At 36.0% G+C, this 20,852-nt stretch overlaps 1 protein-coding gene across 1 annotated transcript in view; it reads right to left on the bottom strand.

The window, feature by feature from the left end:
- Nucleotides 1-20,852, bottom strand: part of AHI1 (Abelson helper integration site 1) — an 81,399-nt gene that overhangs the window by 37,639 nt on the left and 22,908 nt on the right. Inside the window, exons 15-18 of the mRNA XM_030945663.1 lie at nucleotides 19,454-19,584; nucleotides 18,012-18,152; nucleotides 15,918-16,120; nucleotides 8,190-8,307 (exon numbers count right to left, since the gene is read on the bottom strand). Of these exons, the coding sequence (XP_030801523.1) occupies nucleotides 8,190-8,307; nucleotides 15,918-16,120; nucleotides 18,012-18,152; nucleotides 19,454-19,584 (593 nt within the window). The remainder of the gene's footprint in view (nucleotides 1-8,189; nucleotides 8,308-15,917; nucleotides 16,121-18,011; nucleotides 18,153-19,453; nucleotides 19,585-20,852) is intronic.

Raw genomic sequence — 20,852 nt, 5'->3', positions numbered from 1 at the left:
ACTAGACTGTCATTAATGTTAATGGTTATGTCTCTGTGTCTTTACTATTCTATTGGAACATTTTTGTGGTTAGATGAATCTATTTATACAACTTATGTTTTCAAATTAAAAAATCATTTTTACTATTAATTTTTTAAATGTAAACACCCAGCTCTTCTACCATAAGACAACGTCCTGTATTTATGCCTTGAGCCAGAACTCTGACCATTGTCCAATTATGTGGGAAGCACAGAAGGGTCACAGAGCTCTGAGGAAGCTCCTTCTTCTGCAGAATGGCCTGAGCTGCCTGTAGGCCATGATGAAAGCACAGGTGTGTCCTGATACTCTTGATTTTTATTTACTGCCAAAGTCAGCTTTGTAAGCTGGAACATCATGAGCCTTTGTAATCTATTTGCACTGAAGAAACTGAGTCACAGCTACTTCAAAATGTAAATGGTATAGCCAAATAGATTATAAAAGAATGAGGTATAAAAAATAACATCTTGTGACAGATATTCCTATTGTTTTAAAAGAAAACTAACTTTAAGAAAAATATCTGTAAGCTGTATTTTTCAGCTCTTCCATAGCGTTATAAGCAAATAATAATGAAAAAAAGTTTTATTTTCGTTCTTTCTCCCTTCTCTTACACATTTCCCTTAAGTCAAAGTGAGAGGTATGAATATCTTAAAATGAATGATCATTTTCCCCAGGGGAGTTCCCATTCAAATTAACAGACCTATATAAAAAAGTACTTTAGACTTAATGCTCTTCTGCTTATGGTAAAAATACTTTAGGCAAACATCAGTGTAATTACATCAGTTGACACTTGCTGAGAGCTGATCTGTGGTGTTGAGCTGGTGATTTCTCTCTACTGAATTCTCCTACCATCGTTTAAAAAATAAAGAGAAAATCTGTTAACTGGATTTTAAACTTAATTAATTGTAATAAATACTCAGTGACTATGCAGTAATCTTTAGATAACGGCTTGTAATGACTGTAAAGGTATGTTTATCTTTGGTTAATAGGAGGAAAAAATCTCACAATAGAAGAATATACTCAAAAACTACGTGCTAGTATTCTGCATTATTGTTATCTATAATTTAGGACCAAGCGGCGGTGGGGATGTTTAAGTAATTCAGTTTCCAAATGAAAGAAAGCATACATACTGGATCCAGTCACAGAGTTAAAAATCAATTACATCCTACAAATTACAGAAAATGTGAGAATTCTTCAAAGTAGCAATAACATATTTATTGCAATAACAGAAATCAACTCGCATTTCTACATTTAAGAATGTAAAAGAAAACACTAGGCAAAATTCTTAGTCTTTTGGCATCAGTGTCCCATTAGAATAATTAAATTAAAAAGATCACATTTTTAAAAAAATCCCCATAAAAATATAAGAACAGTTCTCTTGAGAATTTTTTAAAGTTTAAATTTCTGAAAAGTGTGTCAGGCAGAATTAGTTTTTCAGATATGTGACAGAGCAGGAAGACAGCAAACTGTGTAAGACCATAGAAAAATAACTGCAAAGTGAGAGACAAGTACTAGGCACTTATTTCTTTCATCTTGATGCACATTCCCCGTTTTCAAACACATGACACAATCTACTAGCAGCAGATTGCAGCTTTCAGGAAGCTAACCACTCCACAAGCATTTATTCTCATGCATCACTTCCTATGTTGGCAGCGCCTCCATAGCACACACTGAAAGTGTTCTGCATTTCTGTCCAGTCCCAGACTCCATGGGTAGCAGACTGCTAATCAAAACGTATTTCGCCCACTGGACTGCCTGATCACCTCAAGGCCATTAGGAATATCCCTTAGTGAAGGGGGAACTTGCGTTTCTCCCTCTGTAGAAGAAGGAGGGAGTAGTAGTAGTAGCAAGAATAAACAGAAAAGATAAACAGATCAGGTAAACAATGAAAAGACTACTAAATAATTTTGCACAGACCTCGTAACATCACTTCATTATTTTCTCAATCAATAACACAAAGAAAGGTCTGCAGACTCACCAGTGCTAATGAAATTGAGAAACTTTGTGAAATTATTATACATTATTTTATTTATGAAAAAACTTACAAAAGGGAAATAGGTAAAGTAAAATTAGTTTCCTATCATTACCTATAACAGATTGTACTACACTGAAACCACTTTCAACTAATAGTGTGGATTCTGAACCACTTTTAGGTGTGTATTTAGTTCTCTTCACCATAACACATTTCTGCCCCAATTTGAAGATGATGTGGGGATAAAAAGAAAAATGTCAATAGAACTTAGACATTATGGCAAATTGCTACAGCATTTCCATAGCTCTGATCTGTGCAGCCCTGCTGGCTTAATTGCTTTCACCATCACAGCAAATCTAAATGAAGCTGCTGGGTGAGCTAATGAGGCAGCATACATTACAATTCAACAGGGAACAGATACACCCAATATTCTTTCAAAACAAAATTGAGTTCTTTTCTTATGTTTATATTCTTGGCAAGAAGTCTTTTACACACTCAAGATATTTTTCTTAAAAACAGGAGTGAAATATCTTCCTATCCAATGTTAAAATATGATTTGTTAAAATAAGAGTATTAATACTAATATGCTAGGATTAAAAAAAGTATGTATTCAGTGATCTGTGTGCCATTCAACTTGCCTGCAGGGACTGGATCCCAGTAACAGATTTCTCCAATGGGCAGTCCCTCTAAACAAAAATATTCCCCCACCCAAGGTCAAAATTACATATTTTCAGCACAGTAAAGCAGGGAAGATGGCAATGCTGCCACCTGTACCACATGGCTTCTTTTAGTCATCTTCTGTCTTTCAATCACCTCTTTCACAAGATACTACAAATACTGTAGTTTATCCTTTACTTGGACTATATAGTACACATACATGCACTCTTCTATTAATATACACTGCTGTTTTTTAGCATCCCTTTGGAATATTTTGTTGATTATTAGTCTCAATTTAGAAAAAATGAGTTATTAGAAAAATGAAATTCAATAAAATTGTTCATTTGATACATGTTCATCTACAGCTTGTGTAAGTCTTCTTTCCCCTAAGAGTTTCTCAGTAAGAGATGAAAAGAATAAGGCCACACTGAAGAAGCTTTCTGCAGACATTCTTCCTTGAGTGGCACAAAATTATGTGAAAGGCATATACCCACCAAAAAAACCAAACAAGTCCACAATTCCTTCAGGGCTGTTGCAGTACTGAAGGATAGATGGGGATAGAGTTGGGGAGAAAGTATGAAATATTGGTGGGGGGGATCAATGATTTAACATACATATGAGACTGCAACTTTTGACATGTATTTCTGCAGCATCTCTGCACAATGTCAATTTTGCTACTTGGTGTAGCAAAATTGTACCTCCTTTTTCTGATTCTAAAAAAAACCCAAGAATAAAAAAAATTTTTTAAGAACATTTAACTGACACATTAATATTTCTGATATCTCTGATGTAGAAATCTACTTCACCATTTGCTTAAGATTGAAAGCAGTTTTAAATAGTCTATCAAATGTAACAGAGGACTTAAATGTGAAGTCAGTTTTGTTAATTTTTTTAGAGAGCAATAAAGAGTGCTTTGAAGCTTTCCATTTATATAGGTGGAAAACACCTTTGACTGTCAGTTGTGTTAATAGAGAGAAAATTTCTAATTGTTCTCAACCCTGCCAAAATGTTGTGTTTTTTGTTTTTGAGATTTTCTTTAAAGATACAAGAACCATCACGTTTCTAGCACATACGTAATTAATTTTTAAGAGCAAGTTTAATTAACTGGTTTTATTGAAGTCCAAATTTCAATGAACAGGTCTGTGTAGTATTTATAGTCAAGCTTCAATCTCCTACATAATTAACAATTAGGGTCATCGTTAATTACAATGACTTGAAACCTAAAACTTATTTTAGAAAGCATGTCCTGAACATAATGGTAGTTACTGAAGAATCACTGTTGAATAAAGCCCAAAGATGCCGGATATTTCTTTCATGGCATGCCACAGACCTCCAAAACAGTGTCTCATAGGAAGGTGATTTCACTGTCCAAAGATGCTCACAGTCTTAAGGAGGAAAGGCAAACAAAATTTTCCAGAGGGGATTTTAGTGTCTGTCAGCTAGAATGAGCAATTGAAAATATGGAGGTTTTGCTACTTCCCTATTTGTTAAAAAAATAACAACTAGGAAATGGGTCATCCTGGAAGAAGTTATGAAAGAGGAGGATATGAGAAGAGACAGGAAAGTTTAAGACCAAGTTCTGGATAACTCTACCGTGCAGTGATGCAGAAGAGCACTACAGGCCAGGTATGATAAAACTGGCACTAAGCATGAGCATAGCCAGAGCTATACAGCACAGGCAAGGTAAAACCTCAATTCTGACTATCAAAGACAGATCTTAATCAAATTGAATTACCAAAGAAGGAAAAAAAAAAAAAGGAAAGCAAAGGAAGAAGAAAAGAAGTTCAGCAACCTTAAATATTACATACCTCTAGGGACAGATTCCTTACAGTACTAAACACCCATAAGACTTCATGACTCTAAACTACAAATGTAAAACCCAAAGGGGATGACTTTCTCCAAAGACAAACATCTAGCAGACTTTTCAAAATTACTGACATTGTTATGAGCACAGCTACAACCATACTGAGGCAGACACAAAAATTATCCTGATGTGGTAAAATGAGTCACAATCCTGACGAAAAATTTCAGCAAACAGGCTGTCATGACAGACAGTAAGAAAACCTAAGTTCCATGCCTTTCCCTCAAATTTAAAACAATCTTTGTGAGAGGAAGGCACAAATTTTCTTTAATTAATTCTGTTAAATCTGATGAAATGTCTTTAATGAAGTGCTTTATACGCAACACATAAAATAAGTGGATCCATGTTGTACCTGCTTTGTTGCACTTATTTGCTAACTACCATTTGACAAAATTCATTATGTTTCTCTAGTAATTCTAACCATGCTCTTGACCAAACTATCTCGTGCACAGCGCTGCACAGAATCAATGGCAAAGTAGTAGATGTTGTTAACTTTGAATATGGCAAGACTTTCAACACTGTCCCCCATAACACTCCCACAGATGAAGAGCTCAAGTGTGCACTGTGTAAAATAGACAGTGCAGCAGACTGGAAGTTGGTTGAGCTGGAGAGTTTAGAGGCTTGTGACCACTGACATGAAATCTCACTGGAGACTTTAGACCACTGGTGCACTCCACAGGTCAATACTGGTGTCCACACTTGAACTTCTCCATTAATGACCTGGATGACAGGACTGAGGGCATCCTCAATGAATTTGCAGATGATAAAAATCTGGGAGGAGGAGCTGATATAGCAGAGGAACATGCTGCCATTCAGAGGCGCCTTGACAACACACACCAATGGGCCAAAAAGAACCCCTGGAAGTTCAACAATGGGAAATGCCAAGTCCTGAACTAGGAGAGAAATAATCCCATGTACCAAAGCAGACTGAAATACACAAAATATAATTTAAAGATAATTAAAAATCCTTTCCTGTGAGAACAGTCAAATATTGTAATAGGTTGTCCAGAGATGTTTTAGAGTCTCCATCCTTAGAGATATTCAAAACCCAAATGGATACAGTCACTGAGCTCTAGGTGAATCCACTTTAAGGAGGAGGATTGGGCTCCATGGTCAGTAATATCACGATCTTTACTCATCTCACATAAAGAATATTCTGTCATTGAGAAAGACACTGAAGCTCTCTATCAGATAATTAAATGATTAATTACTTTATTTAGAGCAAACTGGTTGGAAACAAAGGCAGTCCTGCTTTGGCATCCATGAGCTAATGTTCTTGAGGGAAGTGGGGAAATATCAGAATAAATAGCAGAATAAGACTGGGGCTTTGTTAAAGCCTATAAATCTCTGAAATATGCACTTGAAGAAAAGCCAAAACACATGGTATGTCAGGGTATATAGAACCCATTTGTCAAAATGAACACACATATTTAAAAGCCATAGCAGTGAATATTACTTTTATTTGAAGTATTATATTACAAAGTCACAAACAGCTAATTCTGTAAATGTTTCTGGATATGAAAAGATTTAAATGTCAGGAAAGATCTGCTGTATTACTGCTTCTGCCCATAGAGCACATAGATGGATACACTGTTTTTCCACTGTTTCCTACCTCAGGCAAGACTGAGACAATTAAACTGTCTTTTAAAAAGAAAGGGCTGCATATATTCAGGCTGCTACACTCCCCATACTACAAGATATCAGCCACCAAACTATTAGAGCATGCACATACACCAAGTTACATGGCTAGATATACTGCTAACAGACCTTTACACATGTAAATGGGAATTCTGCATTTTGCTTTAAGAAGCACTAAATGCACAGTAAAAGGTGACAGAATTGAACTGTCAACATAACCTTCAGGAATATGTAACCATCTGCTGGATCTCTAGTACAGGCAATTGTTAACACTGCAACATCCCAGTTAAAATAAGTACAAAATGAAAATATATTTTGTATATAAAACCAACACAGAAAAAAAAATGTTCTGTCCTCACAGCACAATCAATAAATCACTAGAAACATTTAAGTACAGATTTTTTATTATTCAAAAGCAAAATTTATCTGGCAGTTAGGCATTATGAACACCAGCACTTATCTTCACAGTATATAACCAATGGGGAATGATGAAATAGATAAGTAAAACTTTTTCATGTTTCACTGAAAACAAGTCTACCACAATAGAACAACCTGGAGACCCACAAAATGACAGAGAAGTAATTCACAATTTTAAAACATTTTCTTACAGAAAAATCTATTTCAATTGTGGCCCATTAGTATTTTTATGGTTGTTTTCCCTTAAAAATCTTCCTGCTCTTTACTATACCTTCTATTTTACTATGCTTCCCTAGTATAAAGACTTTCCTGTACCTGTGGATCATCCTGGAAGCATTGGTCACCTTTGGAAACAAAAACACTGAAAGTGCTCATACACAGCTGTAACATACACCTATGTTCGCTCATGCTATTTAGGAAGTCCCCATCAACAGTTTTATCTGTGCTTCTGCATAAAGTAAAATTCAAGACAATAAAATTCCTTGGTTTGAGCAATACTAGGAATAGCCATGTAGAACAAGTTAAAAGCATATGTTAAGGTTTGTTAAAGGGTTAGTCCACTTAAGTATTCACAATATGTAAGCATATGCATTCTACTGCCTCTGTGAGATTTACACACAGTGGAAATAACATGCATCCATTGAGCAACACATGAATATTATTATGGCTCCAAGCTCTTTTGTTTAGGTAGAAAATAAAAACACTGAAGTTAATTGGTGCATGGCCATTTTCATTGTGAATTAGTGACTAAAAGTGATTCTGAGACCAGTGGTCTATCTTTCAGACCATGCTAAGGACCATTTCCCCAGCTGCTGAGAAAAAGTAATCATAACTTCATTTGCGAAAAAAATTGTCTGCCTTTAGGAGATAATTCTATATAATTATAGAGATTATTCCTATCGTTACTATCTACATTTTAAATCTCTATTACGTGTTTTTATTTCATTATATATTCCACCCTCCCTCTGGAATTCTTTTTACTCTTCTCAAGGACACAAAACAAAAACACTTTGAAATTAAGGTGCCAATTTTCTGTCTTATTTTACAGGTGCCCAGAAAAAATGGCATGAAATTATAAATTTTATTATTAAATACTGTGATTATCAATGAAACAGATATTATTAGCAAAGTAAGCATCACAAATGTACATAATTGCATTGCTTACCTTTTTCTCCAAATCTTCCAATACAAAATATATTTACGGAAAAAAAAATCTAAAAATAGATTAAAACCAACTGCAAATAGACTATCAAGCACTAAGGTTTTGTAGTAGTATATCTGCTTTTAAATTCTATTCTTTTTGAGTGCCAATGTTTAAGATACTTCAGTAAGCATTAAAATATTATCAAAATATTAAATTAAGAAAAGCTGGCAATCTCATCCTCTTCTATGAACTTACAACACTAATAAATAGGTGTACAGCATAAATAAAGAAAATTTTTACAAAGAAACGTGCATCAGCATTGGACTGTATCACACTGGGCTTAAAAAAACAGTATCACATATAACAAAACTCCATTAGTCCCTGAAAGAGCTGCACAGCAAAATGTTAAAAGACAGAAAATAAAAAAATCCTCATAGAAGTTATCACCCCTTCTGTACAAAGAGTGAAGAAATACAGAAACTCACCACTTTCAGCAGTGAAAGAATACAGAGGATTCAGTGGAAGACTCAGAGCACCCGACAGCCTTAGCTTGGAGTGTGGTGACAGAGATGATGGCGCAGGAAGCAAGAGATTTGAGCTCGCCTGTAATAGGAAGACAAATCAGAAAGTGAAGTGCAATTTCCTGGGTCATTTACTGATGCAATAGCTAGAAGAGAAATATTTGTTTACTGTAAATAAGTATTAAATTCCAGAAAAAAAAATTAAAAGCCAAGTACATGAAGACTAGCAACTTCAATATTTATTTTTTCTTAGTATTTGGAGATACAGACTTGGAGAAATTACTGGCACAGCAATAAACTGAATTGTGTGTTTATATATGGACACTAACTCTCAAGCAGTGCAAACAATGGAACAGAATTGTTTGAACCAGCATTTTGTTGCATCTTTGTGTATAAAAATAACAAGACGTACATATGCTCATAAACTTAGAAATGTAAAATAACTTCTCATTTTTGAGTACTCAAGCTACACTACGAAGAGATACTCACCACTACAGGAAAAAAAAAATCTTAAACCAATCCTAGCACAGAACTGATTTCTGTAAAGCAATAAGCACCAAAATCCCAGGCACTTCCTACATGTAAATTACACATAATCTCCATAGTAACAAAGATAATGTAGTTAAAATCCATTTTCCTATGGACTTTCTTTAAGTAAATATATATATATACACGCATATACAACTAATACAAAACAAAAGCCCTTTCCAAACTTTACTCTTGTAATATTATCCAATACATTCCATGAAAAAAAAATTAATGATCTCAAGTTTTTGGTTGATCCAATTGAGAATTTTACTGTTTGCTAAATATATTTTCACTGCCTTAATACACCAAAGCCAAGGCAGAAGAAAAACAGGCCTTGAATAAAATATTTGTAACTTTCCTCAAGCAAGATATTAATATGCTAAAATTCATGAGAGTTATGTAAATTAGATAACATAATTCTTGACCCTTTCAAAAGTCAAGCCTATTTCATCATATAGAATAAAAGTAGATCGTCACTCAATCCAACTCAAATCTCCCAATCCGTAAAGCACTACCTTTGGCCTCAGTAAACTCCAGATCAGAACATTAAACTTCAGTGGTGGGCCAGTGACATTTTGCAAATTTTCAAACTTGCAAACTTTCAAACTACTGGCTTATAAATTCTGTTTAAAGAAAGGAGACAATCACCGATTCACTTTGGTTTAGCTATCTCAAAAATGACATTTTAAATAACTATTATTTCTGTAATTCAATAAATATTATTCAATTCAATAATGCATAGTATTTGGGTATTGGCAGGGGTATTGAAATGCAGGAAATAGAGCACTAAAAATGTGTGTTCAATTGCTTGACTGGGCTAAAGGGTATCTGCCACCAACTGCTCTGCACCACTACATCTGACCTTCATCTTAACGTGTCTGGTTTTTGTGCAGGAATATGGATTTAATTCTAACGTGGAAAGTTTATAGCAAAAATTATCTTTGACTAACAAGGAATCTTGCAGCAAAAGTACACAATTGTGAAGACTACACTCCAAAGTTGACAAAGAAAAGTAAGACAGGAAATTAGATTGATTATTGAACATGATTTTTAAAAAAGCATTAAACCTGCTAGATTTTACTACAGTGTACAAATTTAAATGAATTCTAGTAAACAGTAGTTGGGAAATGTTATCAGAACGGAGGCCTGTTTTTCTGAACAACTGCAACAATAAAATCAATCTGATTTTCTTACATTTACATATGCAAGCAAGTCAGCTTCATTAATATAACGTTTTCTCTGATACAAAAGAATGGTAGAAAGCCATTAGCTTACATATTTACTCAATACAGAAAAAATAATCTGTTCTGAAAATGTTTTGATCTCAGCTTCCCAGTGTTTCATCTTCTTTAATCCGCTGTAAACTCTAGGGAGAGCCTTTTTCCCTAGATAAATGAGAAGACCTCCCCTTTGCATAAATTTCTTGCTAAGTGCACACTACACCACAAGACAAACAGAGGCTTTCCAGTCAAATACTCTGATGGAAGTCTCTTTCAAATTTGCTATCAAAAATTAGATTTCAGATAACACCAGGAAATGAAGACAGGTTGAATATACTGGCCTTTGGAAATCAAGCTAAACAGGACAGAGCAAACTACTGAAAACTAACACTTAATAGATGCCTCCCCAGTTCATCCTGGAAGGAAGAAATATGAAGCTAAGCTTGTCTTGATTCTGGTCATTGAATAAATTATATAAGAGATTTGGAAGTCTATGTAAATTATTCCTGTATAACACTTAATTCATTTCTCTTTATTTTCCCGCTGTATTATGCAAACACTCTTACTATACATGCCAGAAGAGAGGGCTGAATGTGCAGTCCTGAGGATTTAAGAAAATCACCTGTTCTAAAATGCTGCCTAAGTTCCATTAGAATACTTCCTTTCTGTCCAAGGCCTTAAAAACAAGAGGAAAACATTTTTAATAAAAGAGATATTAAAAATTAAGTTTTAAGTAGTAGTTTTAAGTTAAGTTAAGTTTTAAGTAGTACAGAAAGTGATTTATACCCCCCCTTGATGGCAGTGAAGCTGAATTCAGGTGAGCAATAAAAGACTGCCCATCCAAAGCAGAGACAAAACCAGAATTTTAATGACCTTTCTGCCACTAACTCTTAAGTATTATTTAAATCTCTAAGAGGCCCTAGGAGGAAAAAAGGTACAACATTGTAACAGAAATGGGAAGCACTCAGCTAATAAGTGAGGAATTGTGATTCAAGCCCAACTGCTTCCAGGTGAAGTACACTATTCTATGAAAAACAATTAATTCTCCTACAACAGGCAGACATAAGACTATTCACAGAACAAAATTACTTTTTTTTTAAATGCAGGCTGTGGGAAATCATTGCTAAATACCTTTACAACAATGAGCAAAGCTGGCTAAGATAGCCAACCATGAATTTACTTATTTTTCACAACAGGTTCTGCTTTCTTCATGCATGAACCACACACAGCTTTATCAGAGACAGAGTTTACTACTACAGTAAATTGAGTAAAACCAAGAGTTAAAATATTCTTATTGTTTCCATCACAATAAAGATACCTATGTAATTTTTGCCAGGCTTAAATAAAGATGATTTGCATTTTCTTTTCTGTGTTAGGGCAGCTCTATGCAAATTATGCAAATACACACTTTCAGTGAAACTAGTTTTCACATTAAAAGTGAATTGCACGAGACAAAAAATAGAATGTTCTAAGACTTGACAATGTGGCAAAAGCATATACTGAGAGATACAGCAGCCAACCTGTAACTGATTCCAAGTCTAGTACTACAGAGTATTTACAGATGCTATTTTTAAGTGCTACAAAGGTGCCAGACATCTAAAAGGCGAATTTCAGAGCTACAATACTACATCTTCAAAGAAAGCTCTTCCCTCCATACCTACACAACATATATCATCCCCTTGTTATGGACAGTTACAAACTGGGTTTTTTTACTGCTAGATGGAAGGGAAACTAAAAAAATATAAATAATAACATTGAATGAAAAACTCTTATGAGCACTTCCAAGAGCCAGAGATGAGTTAAATGTTTTCCTATGAAAAACCTCCATTAACAAAATCATGCATTAGTATTAGTTCCTTGAGGTAGAGACAAATAACTGCTGCAAAGATTCGCTACTCTGTAATTTCTCTATGTGGTAATGAAGCTAATTCTGCATTGTGGTTTCATACAGAAATTAATTTTTACCTTTTCTATCAAAAGGTCTTAGCTTTTGTGAATTGCTAAAGCTTTAGCACAATAATCAACTCTTGGTTCTAATTTCTGGGCTAAGAATGGCAATGCTGCAGAAGAGAAGAAACTTAATCTATCATTTGTTAAGGTTCACGTTTAGGTAAAAAGAAGAAAAACAGAAAAATAAAAAAACTATTGGTTCTAACAGGACCTGGAAAGGGGGCATGGGTCATAAGACAAAGAATCCAAGCTTACCAGGATCAGAGTATTCTCTATCTAGCTTAACCCAAACTTAATGTATTGACAGTACATTTTCCAATCTGTATCTATCTATGTCACAGAACTCTAGAACGCTAAACTCTACACTTTAAAGTTAGAATTAAATCCAGTAGCTGTTAAATTTTAAAGTTCTAAAGTTTTAAATTTTTAAGTTTTAAATCCAGTAGGCTGTTAAATTGACACACGTGAAAACCAGAGACGTCCACGTTGGCAGATTAGCTGTTTGTCTGTTCCAGCACCTTTGTCTCATAAAACATGACTCCAGGTGTGACCTTAGGCCAGGTCTACTGGTGTGCTGCCACCATGCTTGTCCCAACATGGTATTTCCCATATGTCTGTGACAAGGGCATGCAAACATGTCCCAAAGACCAGAATTAATCTGCACTTGAATGCCTTGTGAAGTTTCGGGTGCCGCAACGTTAAGAAAGACATTAAACTATTAGAGAGTGTCCAAAGGACAGGAACAAATATGGTGAAGGGCCAGGAGGGGAAGCTGTACCAGGAGTGGCTGAGGTCACTTGGTCTGTTCAGTCTGAGAAGGGGAGACTGAGGAGAGACCTCACTGCAGTTACAGCCTCCTCACGAGGGGAAGAGAAAGTGCACACGTTAATCTCTTCTCTGTGGTGACCAGTGACAGGGCCCAAGGCAACGGCCTCAAGTTGTATCAGGGAAAGTTTAGGTTGAATATCAGGAAAAGTTTTTTTCACTCAGAGGGTGACCCTGCTCCCCAGGGCAGTGGTCACAGCACCAGCCTGACAGAGTTCAAGAAGCGTTTGGACACTGCTCTCAGGCACAGGGTGTGACTCTTGGGGTTGGTACTGTGCAATGCCAGGAGCTGGACTTGATCTCTGGGGGTTCCTTCCAATTCAACATATTCTATGATTCTGTGAAATACATACATGGTAACACCTGTGTTCTCATCTGGATTTCTAATGTTCCAACTCGACCACAGTGCAGCAAGCCACCCTATGTGTGGTTTCGTCTTTCTCCATTTTCACCTGTCTGTTCCCAGAAATATTAGCACATTCTCACACATGTGGCTGAGTGGCAACTTTTAAGAGTTCTACTTTGACAAACACCTTAGCAAACTATTCATGTGAGCGTGCATTCGAATAAGCCTTCCAGCAAAGCCAGTACTTACATATATGCATCATTTTTCATATGAGAAAGGGAATTGCATACACATTAAAAACTAATTCCCAATTACAAATTAATAGAAATTTAAAGTTTTATGTGTTATATTTTACTCTGGGGTTGTCCAAAATGTGATAAATCAGGCAGGCAATACTGCAGCCACGTGCAAAAACTTATCCCATCCCTGCTTGAAAAGCATCTACTGCTGTCACCGGAGTCTCATGTTGGATCACTGAAAAGATTAGCATCAAGACTCCTTTCAAAGAAATCTCCTCCCCCATATCTCAGTGGTTCATAAAGTCCTGCAAGGAAGGATTCTGTGTTTATAATCACTACTGCTATGCGACAGATATCAAACTGGATGCGCATTCTTTCAACCAGCATCCTGTACTGTTTGGAAACTCACACAGGGAGAAAACTCAGATGAACTTTTTGACATCTCCCACATGGGTAGAGGGGTCAGAGGATGCTGTCAAAAACACTGATCATTACTCTGCTTACAGTGGAGTTACTCATCCCAAGCCAGTCAATGGAAATCTAGGGTTACAAAACTCCACTGGCTGAAAGTTATTCTTTCAAACACAGTTGTAGGCTTATCTATTTCATCTAGTCACACAGTAACATGGAACTTGTAGATGCTTCTGCTAAACCAGATTTGTCTTCCACAGTCCAGAAGCACTGGTTAATCTGGGACTAAACAGTTGCAATGATAAAGGCTCTCATAAATTCTCTAGCTCCATCATTTTCTTCATATGGCCAGACATCCAAAACAGTAAAAATTTATCCTGGAGTATCTTCCTGGAGTACTTGTCCCAGACACAAGGCTACATACTCCATTCTCTCCATGTTGTGCCTTTCTCTGATAAAGAACTTGACGGCACCAGCGCTCACTTTGTAGGTGAGCAGAACAGAATGAGCAGAAAGTAGAAATAAGGTTTGCTTCCTTGTGTCAGGCCACATGTAATTGAAAGGTAGAACCAGCATACTACTGTTATCCATGAGAGCTACCATGTGGTCTTTCATGAAGGGGTTCACTGGGAGTTCACAGTTCAGAAATCTGTGGTCTGTGTGAAGGTCTGTGGGATAGCTTTCTTCCAGACAGTTTCAAAGTTCAGGCCTAATGTGGATGCCAAAGCCAAGAAATCAGAATAAACCTAATCCAAAGTAAAACCCCTTAAGCATGATGACAGTAGTTACAGCAACCCCAGCAACAACAACTTTCATCTACTCATCTGCTTCTTTTGTGATTCACTACTTATTAATGCAGACAAAACCTAAAACTACATTAAAAAAATCTACACGCACTCAAAAGTACTTCAAAATGAAAAACACTAAATGCAAACTCAAATGCAGTTCATGTAATTGTGAAAAGTAATTATAACTTCACAGTGCTATTCAGGAACATTTTGCATCCTTGTTGCATGCAAAATTGTCTCAAGTTGGGGATTTTAACTTAATTAAATTTATTGCCAATTATAAAAGCTTTAATTACCAATTTGAGTATTGAGAAACAAGACAAATAGTAAAACACTCAGCCAAAGAAAACACTTTTCACCCCTTTTTGTCTGTCTCCACTTCAGGCACCTCTTTTTTCTCCTTTCTAATCCCCAGTCTCCTTAATTTTGACATTACATTACACTCAGTCCCCTTGGAAAGGCAGTGGAAGGGTGGGGCAGTGGAGTGAGACTAGTGCATAGTGACTTGCTCTTTTTGACTCTTCTTTTTTCTTGCTCTTTTCAACTGCTTTAGCATGGATCCTCCACCAGCCAACACCCTTGGGGATTGCACCTGTCCAGCATGGATTCTTCCATTGTTTGCAACACGGTCAGAGATGTACCATCATCTGTGTTTTGTTTTGCACATCCTCGTGTATCTCCTGTCTTTCCCTTCAAGCCTGCTCTGTTATTTCCCTAGTATTTCCATTTCTGCATTGTTTTGTGTCTCTTGCATCACCTTCCTGCCTCCTTCTGTGTCTTCTTTCACATCTCCTCATTTCACATGACTTCTTGCATCCCTCCTACTCTATCTTCACTTGTGTCCCCTGACAAGTTTTCTTTTGCATTTCTCCTCTGCTGTGGTATTTCCTGTCTCTAGTAGGTTCTGACCTTTCTTAAGTCTGTTTTCTCAGAGGTGCCACATTCTGTCTGTTCCAGCTTCAGTTGTGCAGTGGGTCCATACTGCCCTTCAATGAGCTCGCTTGAAACAGCTGTGCCCAGCACAGGGCATGCTCTCCCCCCTGCCCTGCAGCTCCCTAAAACCCCTAGCATTTATGCCACATACAGTTTTCAAGGTGGACAGGAATCTCAACCATAATGATCTGTGGATCCCTGATTTCATATAAATGGACAAACAGCAATGGGCACTAGCAAAAAAAGAAATCCCTCATCATCAGTACTTGAAAAACAAAATAAAGTCTTTTACAATTGCTCTTAAGGGCTACTTACACCTGCATTAGTATAAGGGACAGATGCATTTATTTCTAAAGACCAGATGCCATGACAAGACATATGTGTTTTTTAAATACACCAGTTCCAGAATATGGGAAGCTATATACTTCTGAAATTAATTAAATTTGACTTACCATAACAGAGTCAAGTTTTTGTTTCACCTTCTGCATTCTCATTGATGCTCTTGCAACATTGACAAACTGATCTGCTGGAGACATCACTGAGTTTTTTTGTACAGGAATTTCAGAAAAACTGCCAATGAAGTGTGGCCCTCTTGGTGCAGCTGTGGTAAGTGATGAACTAAGATCTCTTACAAGTTCAGCTTCCTGTTGAGCAACTGTAGAAATAACCAATATTAATGTCTCAGGAGAAGCCTTACATTGCCATGGGAAAAAAACTGAAGGATCACAGTCATTTTGCCAGCCATGTCTTCAGTCAAATGCCATCAAAAACTGTACCAACAGTGCTATAGGGAAAACCTGAAAGTGACATGAAAATTTCATGCCACCTGAAAGTAACAGGAAATTTTCCCCTTACTACCTCATTTTCCCCCTAACTCTTCTGATCACAATATCACACTTTCAGTTATTTGGTTTAGTAATCTCTTATACAGAACTGGTATTTTTGTATTGCTTATAAACAATAGTGTTCCTCATAGAGAAATATGGCATTGGGTGGGGGGAAAGAGTGGGAGGAGAAAGGAATTTTTCAAAGGCAATAAAGTTGTAAAGCCTGCACTGAGTTCAAGCTGGTGACATTTCACATTTTTTCCAACCTAGTTCAAATGAGTTTATGATGCCTGAGCAGTATTTCATAAGTTGACAGACATATTATACAGGCACAGGACACACTGACTGACAAGTTGACTTTTGCAATTTTTTGTACTATGGTCTCAAGCTAACAAAGGTTAAAAGAATTCTTTATGGAAGTTCTGCCCAGGACATTAATAAAACTGTTCGTGTATCTAAAACACATGCTGCCAGAGTCTTCAAAACTGTCTGAGTGACTAAAACTAGTATTACTATATCTTTAACTCTTTCAACACTGTGGCAGTATGACTATTTTCTGAAAGCAAAAAGGGTGCTTTTAACCAAAAAAGGAACATAAAGATAGTAACCAACAATACAAAAAAAAGACCACAACCTATGCAAAGCCTTATTGTCAGCAGTTAAGCAGTCAGAAGACACAAATAACTATGACTGTGCTGCGTGGTCTCTAAATGTGTATGCACATATATAGATTTCAAACTATGTTAAGTACTTTAGGACTCACTGCCTGCTCATCAAAAAATTCTGAAGAAACCCTTCACCCCAAAAAATTTCATTGTTTTTTAAAATATCAATATCCTACTTAATTGATTATTAAGCACTGAATATTGATTGCAAAGTCATTCCACTTAATGTTCCTGTAAAAGTCAACCAATTCAACAAATAACCTACACTGAGATTTTATATGAGTAATCCTATTACTACATGTTACTTAAAAAGCCAGTACATAAAGACAGGATCAATTTTACAGATCTATGTCCCCTGCAAACATAATTAATACCAAAAATTACTGCATAATTCATATTAACACAAAAACTCCCTAGATGAAAATGTCCTTAATTCAACACAACTATCAAAAAAGCCTGTGAAGGACAATCTCAATTTTATTTTGTATACCAAAAATTCTAAGTTAGCATTTAGTACTATCTTCTCTTCAATGTAACATGGGGAATAAACATATCTCTGACATAATGACATTGCAGCTGTAACAGCTATTTATCAGAAGTCTATACACTCTCATTCATTTCTGTACAGTTCCTCAACATCATTTTGTAACATAGCTAGCACAAACTACTCAGACTCCAATTAAGCTAGTAATTGGTTTTCCAAATAACTGTATTTTGTGGATTCATAATGTACCTTGATATTGCAAAAAGGGCTTTTGTATAATGCTGCCTATATATGATAAAGTGCTGCAAAAATCACATAGTATGAAACACAAAAAAATTGAGGGACCTCTGGTGATTTTGACTAGGCCAAAACCCTTGCTTAAAGCAGCATCACATAGAACAGGTAGTGCAGGATCATGTTCAATTCAGTTTTGGTATCTCCCAGAAAAAAAGATATGCATTATCATCAAATGACTGTTTTCTTTTCCTCTCAAAAGAAGCACAAATACTAACAAATCGCTTCTAAAAATAAAATACTTACAGGTGAGTATCAAGAAAATTTGTACTGTACCTTTATAATCATAAATGTATACAAGTATTGGATGGTTTTGACCAAAGGCACAGAAAGACACCATGTGTTCGTGTGGATGAAAGGCAACATCACGAAGTGGAGATGTGAAGGAGAGATCAGAATATATGGCCACCTGATCTCCTGCAGAAGTGAAGTAAGTTTATCAATGCCATGGAAAAATATTTGAAACATTCAATACAGCAGAATAACAGCTGGTTAAATCTTGTATTACTGCAATATTACTGCCACTGTAAATAAACGTTCTTCAGTCAATCTCCTGATTGAAAAGCTGTATTTTGGCATAAGACAAAGGAAATATTGCATGCTTTTAAGTTATTCAGTAAGTCAGAAAAGTTAGTGCTGTTGCAATAGCCGCAGGAAATGCCAGAGGAGGATGCACCAGGTTAGATGAGTTCTCTCGTTCTGATAAGCATGTTCTGGAAAGGTGGCGTTCCACAGTATTTGTTTGTGCTTGCATTGTACAAAGATACCCATCTTACTTGTGGATCTCAGCTATATAACACTGATAACAGGAGTGAAAGTTGAGGAGAGAATTATTAAAAAATATAAATAAAATTAGCTCTTCAGCTGATGGCACTATAGATGCAAATACAGTGTGTAAACAAAAGTCAAAATCCAATAAAAACATACTAACAACAAAGTTCTCCCTTCCTTTTACTTTTATAATTTTTAAAAAGTTTTCAGGCAAATTATGTAGCAACAGAGATGGAAGCTAACATAGTTAGAAACATGGAAAGAAATTCAAAACAGAACTGTTAGTTATCTGCCAGTTTCAAAATATTTACCTTTTTTATTTTAAATACTATATTAACTACAATTACAGACAGACTATAATGTCATCAAACCCCAAATGGTATTCTGCTACTTTCTGCTCTTATTTTCACCTCTTTTACCTCCTACACAAGAAACTCTATCCTACATTTTTGTAACATTTTTTCAGAAAGGTTTTGGTAGCTATTTTGAAACTCCTTGGCTTGGGGACTAATTCACAGTGAAATCTTATATACCATACACCAAAAATATTCAGTCTCTGACCATCCTCCACAGAGATGAAGTTCTTCTGCACAGGAGCCTGATTCTCAAATCTAAACAACACAACAGAAAAACTTACCTGACCTAAAACATTTTTTGTGCATACCATCTTGAGAGCCTCACCACATGTAAAGAGCTGCAATATACAAAAAGCTGAGCCTCAGGTGCTCCAGTCATGCTGGATATTACAAATGTTACCTCTATTAATTTCCTCTAGAGAATTAAATCTCAGAGATTAATAACAGTTATTTAGAAGGTGGAGCTAAAGTTTCAGGATTTAAGAACGTCGTATCGAAGTTTTATTCCATATCAAAAGTGTTTCAATAAACCTTAAATCCTTCCCCCTCAGCTTTGATGATGTGGCTTAAACCCATAAAATAATTAGTTACCTGTTTCTGGATTCCAAACATAAGCCTTTCCATCTTCACTTCCTGAAAACAGGAACGTACCACATGGTGTTAAGGTGCTGTGAATCTTTTCTCTGTAATTTGTGGCACCTACATATTTCTTTGTCGCCAAGCTAAAGAGAGTTTGCAAATATAGAAGATATATTCAGAATAGACAATGTAACTTTTTAATTCTCAGTTCCCCCTCTATTTCTCAGAAAAATCAGTACACTTTGCATCCCAAATAGATATGTAAGCATACACTTTTTGCAGAGTGAAGTATTTATTTACCCTTTATTTTCCCTAACCTTCATAATGCACCTGACAGTATAGACAAAAATGTACATCCTTGTCTTTCAGCAGAAAAAGGAAACCCTCAGATCTAGAAAACAGATATAGATACAGTAATTTGCACTATCTTGATTCTGGGCTTTGCAAAAAACCAGGGAAATTACCACTATTACACCAAGCTCTGTTAGAAAAGTTTTCATTATGCTACTCGAGCTTGACTGATTAAACCTAAGCAGGAGCTCTCTTCAACACTTCAGACTAATGTCTCCATGGTCAGAAACCAGCAGTAGAATCAACAAATTTCAGACATAAATGCTGATTTACTATTAATAAGTTCAATGTTATTTTTCAACTTAGGTATCCTAATCTTTTTTCAGTGAAACACTATCGGTCAGCACAGTAATAATGACCTACTGTCAAAGTCTGTCAGCATGAAGTAAGAGAGAATCCACAAAAGGATGGAAACAGGCATAGCCTGGAAAAAGATATCAAAGTTCAACATGGAGACTAACCCAGCAGCAGTACTACAATGCAGAATTTAAGGCAAGAAGAACAGCAATAGGCCACCATAGCCCTCAAGGACAGAAGACAACATTATTTCACTTTTGTTACTGCAAAAACAATGAAAGTATGCTGGGAGAAGTACAGTGCATTTAATATTACAGGAAAATTATTTAAATAATATTCCAAATAAATATACCCTAGATGATCCCACAGCAATATTAGCTCAAATAAAGCTCCATATTAGCCCAAATAAGAGTTTTATGAATAAGAAAGATATGTATTTGTATGAAAAAGAAAGATAGTATCTCTGAGATGTCATGAGAAGAGCCCTGCAAGATGTAAAACTAACCTTCATATGAAACCCTAAGGAGAGGGCTGAACTAAAACCAAATCCCTGATCACATACCTAAGTGACAGGACAGCAGTATTATCCAAATAGATCAAAAAAGCAAGTTGAAAGAGGAAAGTTAAGAGCAACCAGCTGTCAATCAAAGTGAATTGTGTTCATCTGTGACCTCCACCCCCTCTTTTCTCATGCAGGGAATGAACAGTTAATGCTGACGTGTAAAATTATCACTGCTGGGTATCTGACCCTGTGGTTTATTGA

Source organism: Camarhynchus parvulus, chromosome 3 (assembly GCF_901933205.1).
Source record: "Camarhynchus parvulus chromosome 3, STF_HiC, whole genome shotgun sequence".
Classification (NCBI taxonomy): domain Eukaryota; kingdom Metazoa; phylum Chordata; class Aves; order Passeriformes; family Thraupidae; genus Camarhynchus; species Camarhynchus parvulus.
This window is presented reverse-complemented; position numbering and strand designations above follow the sequence as displayed.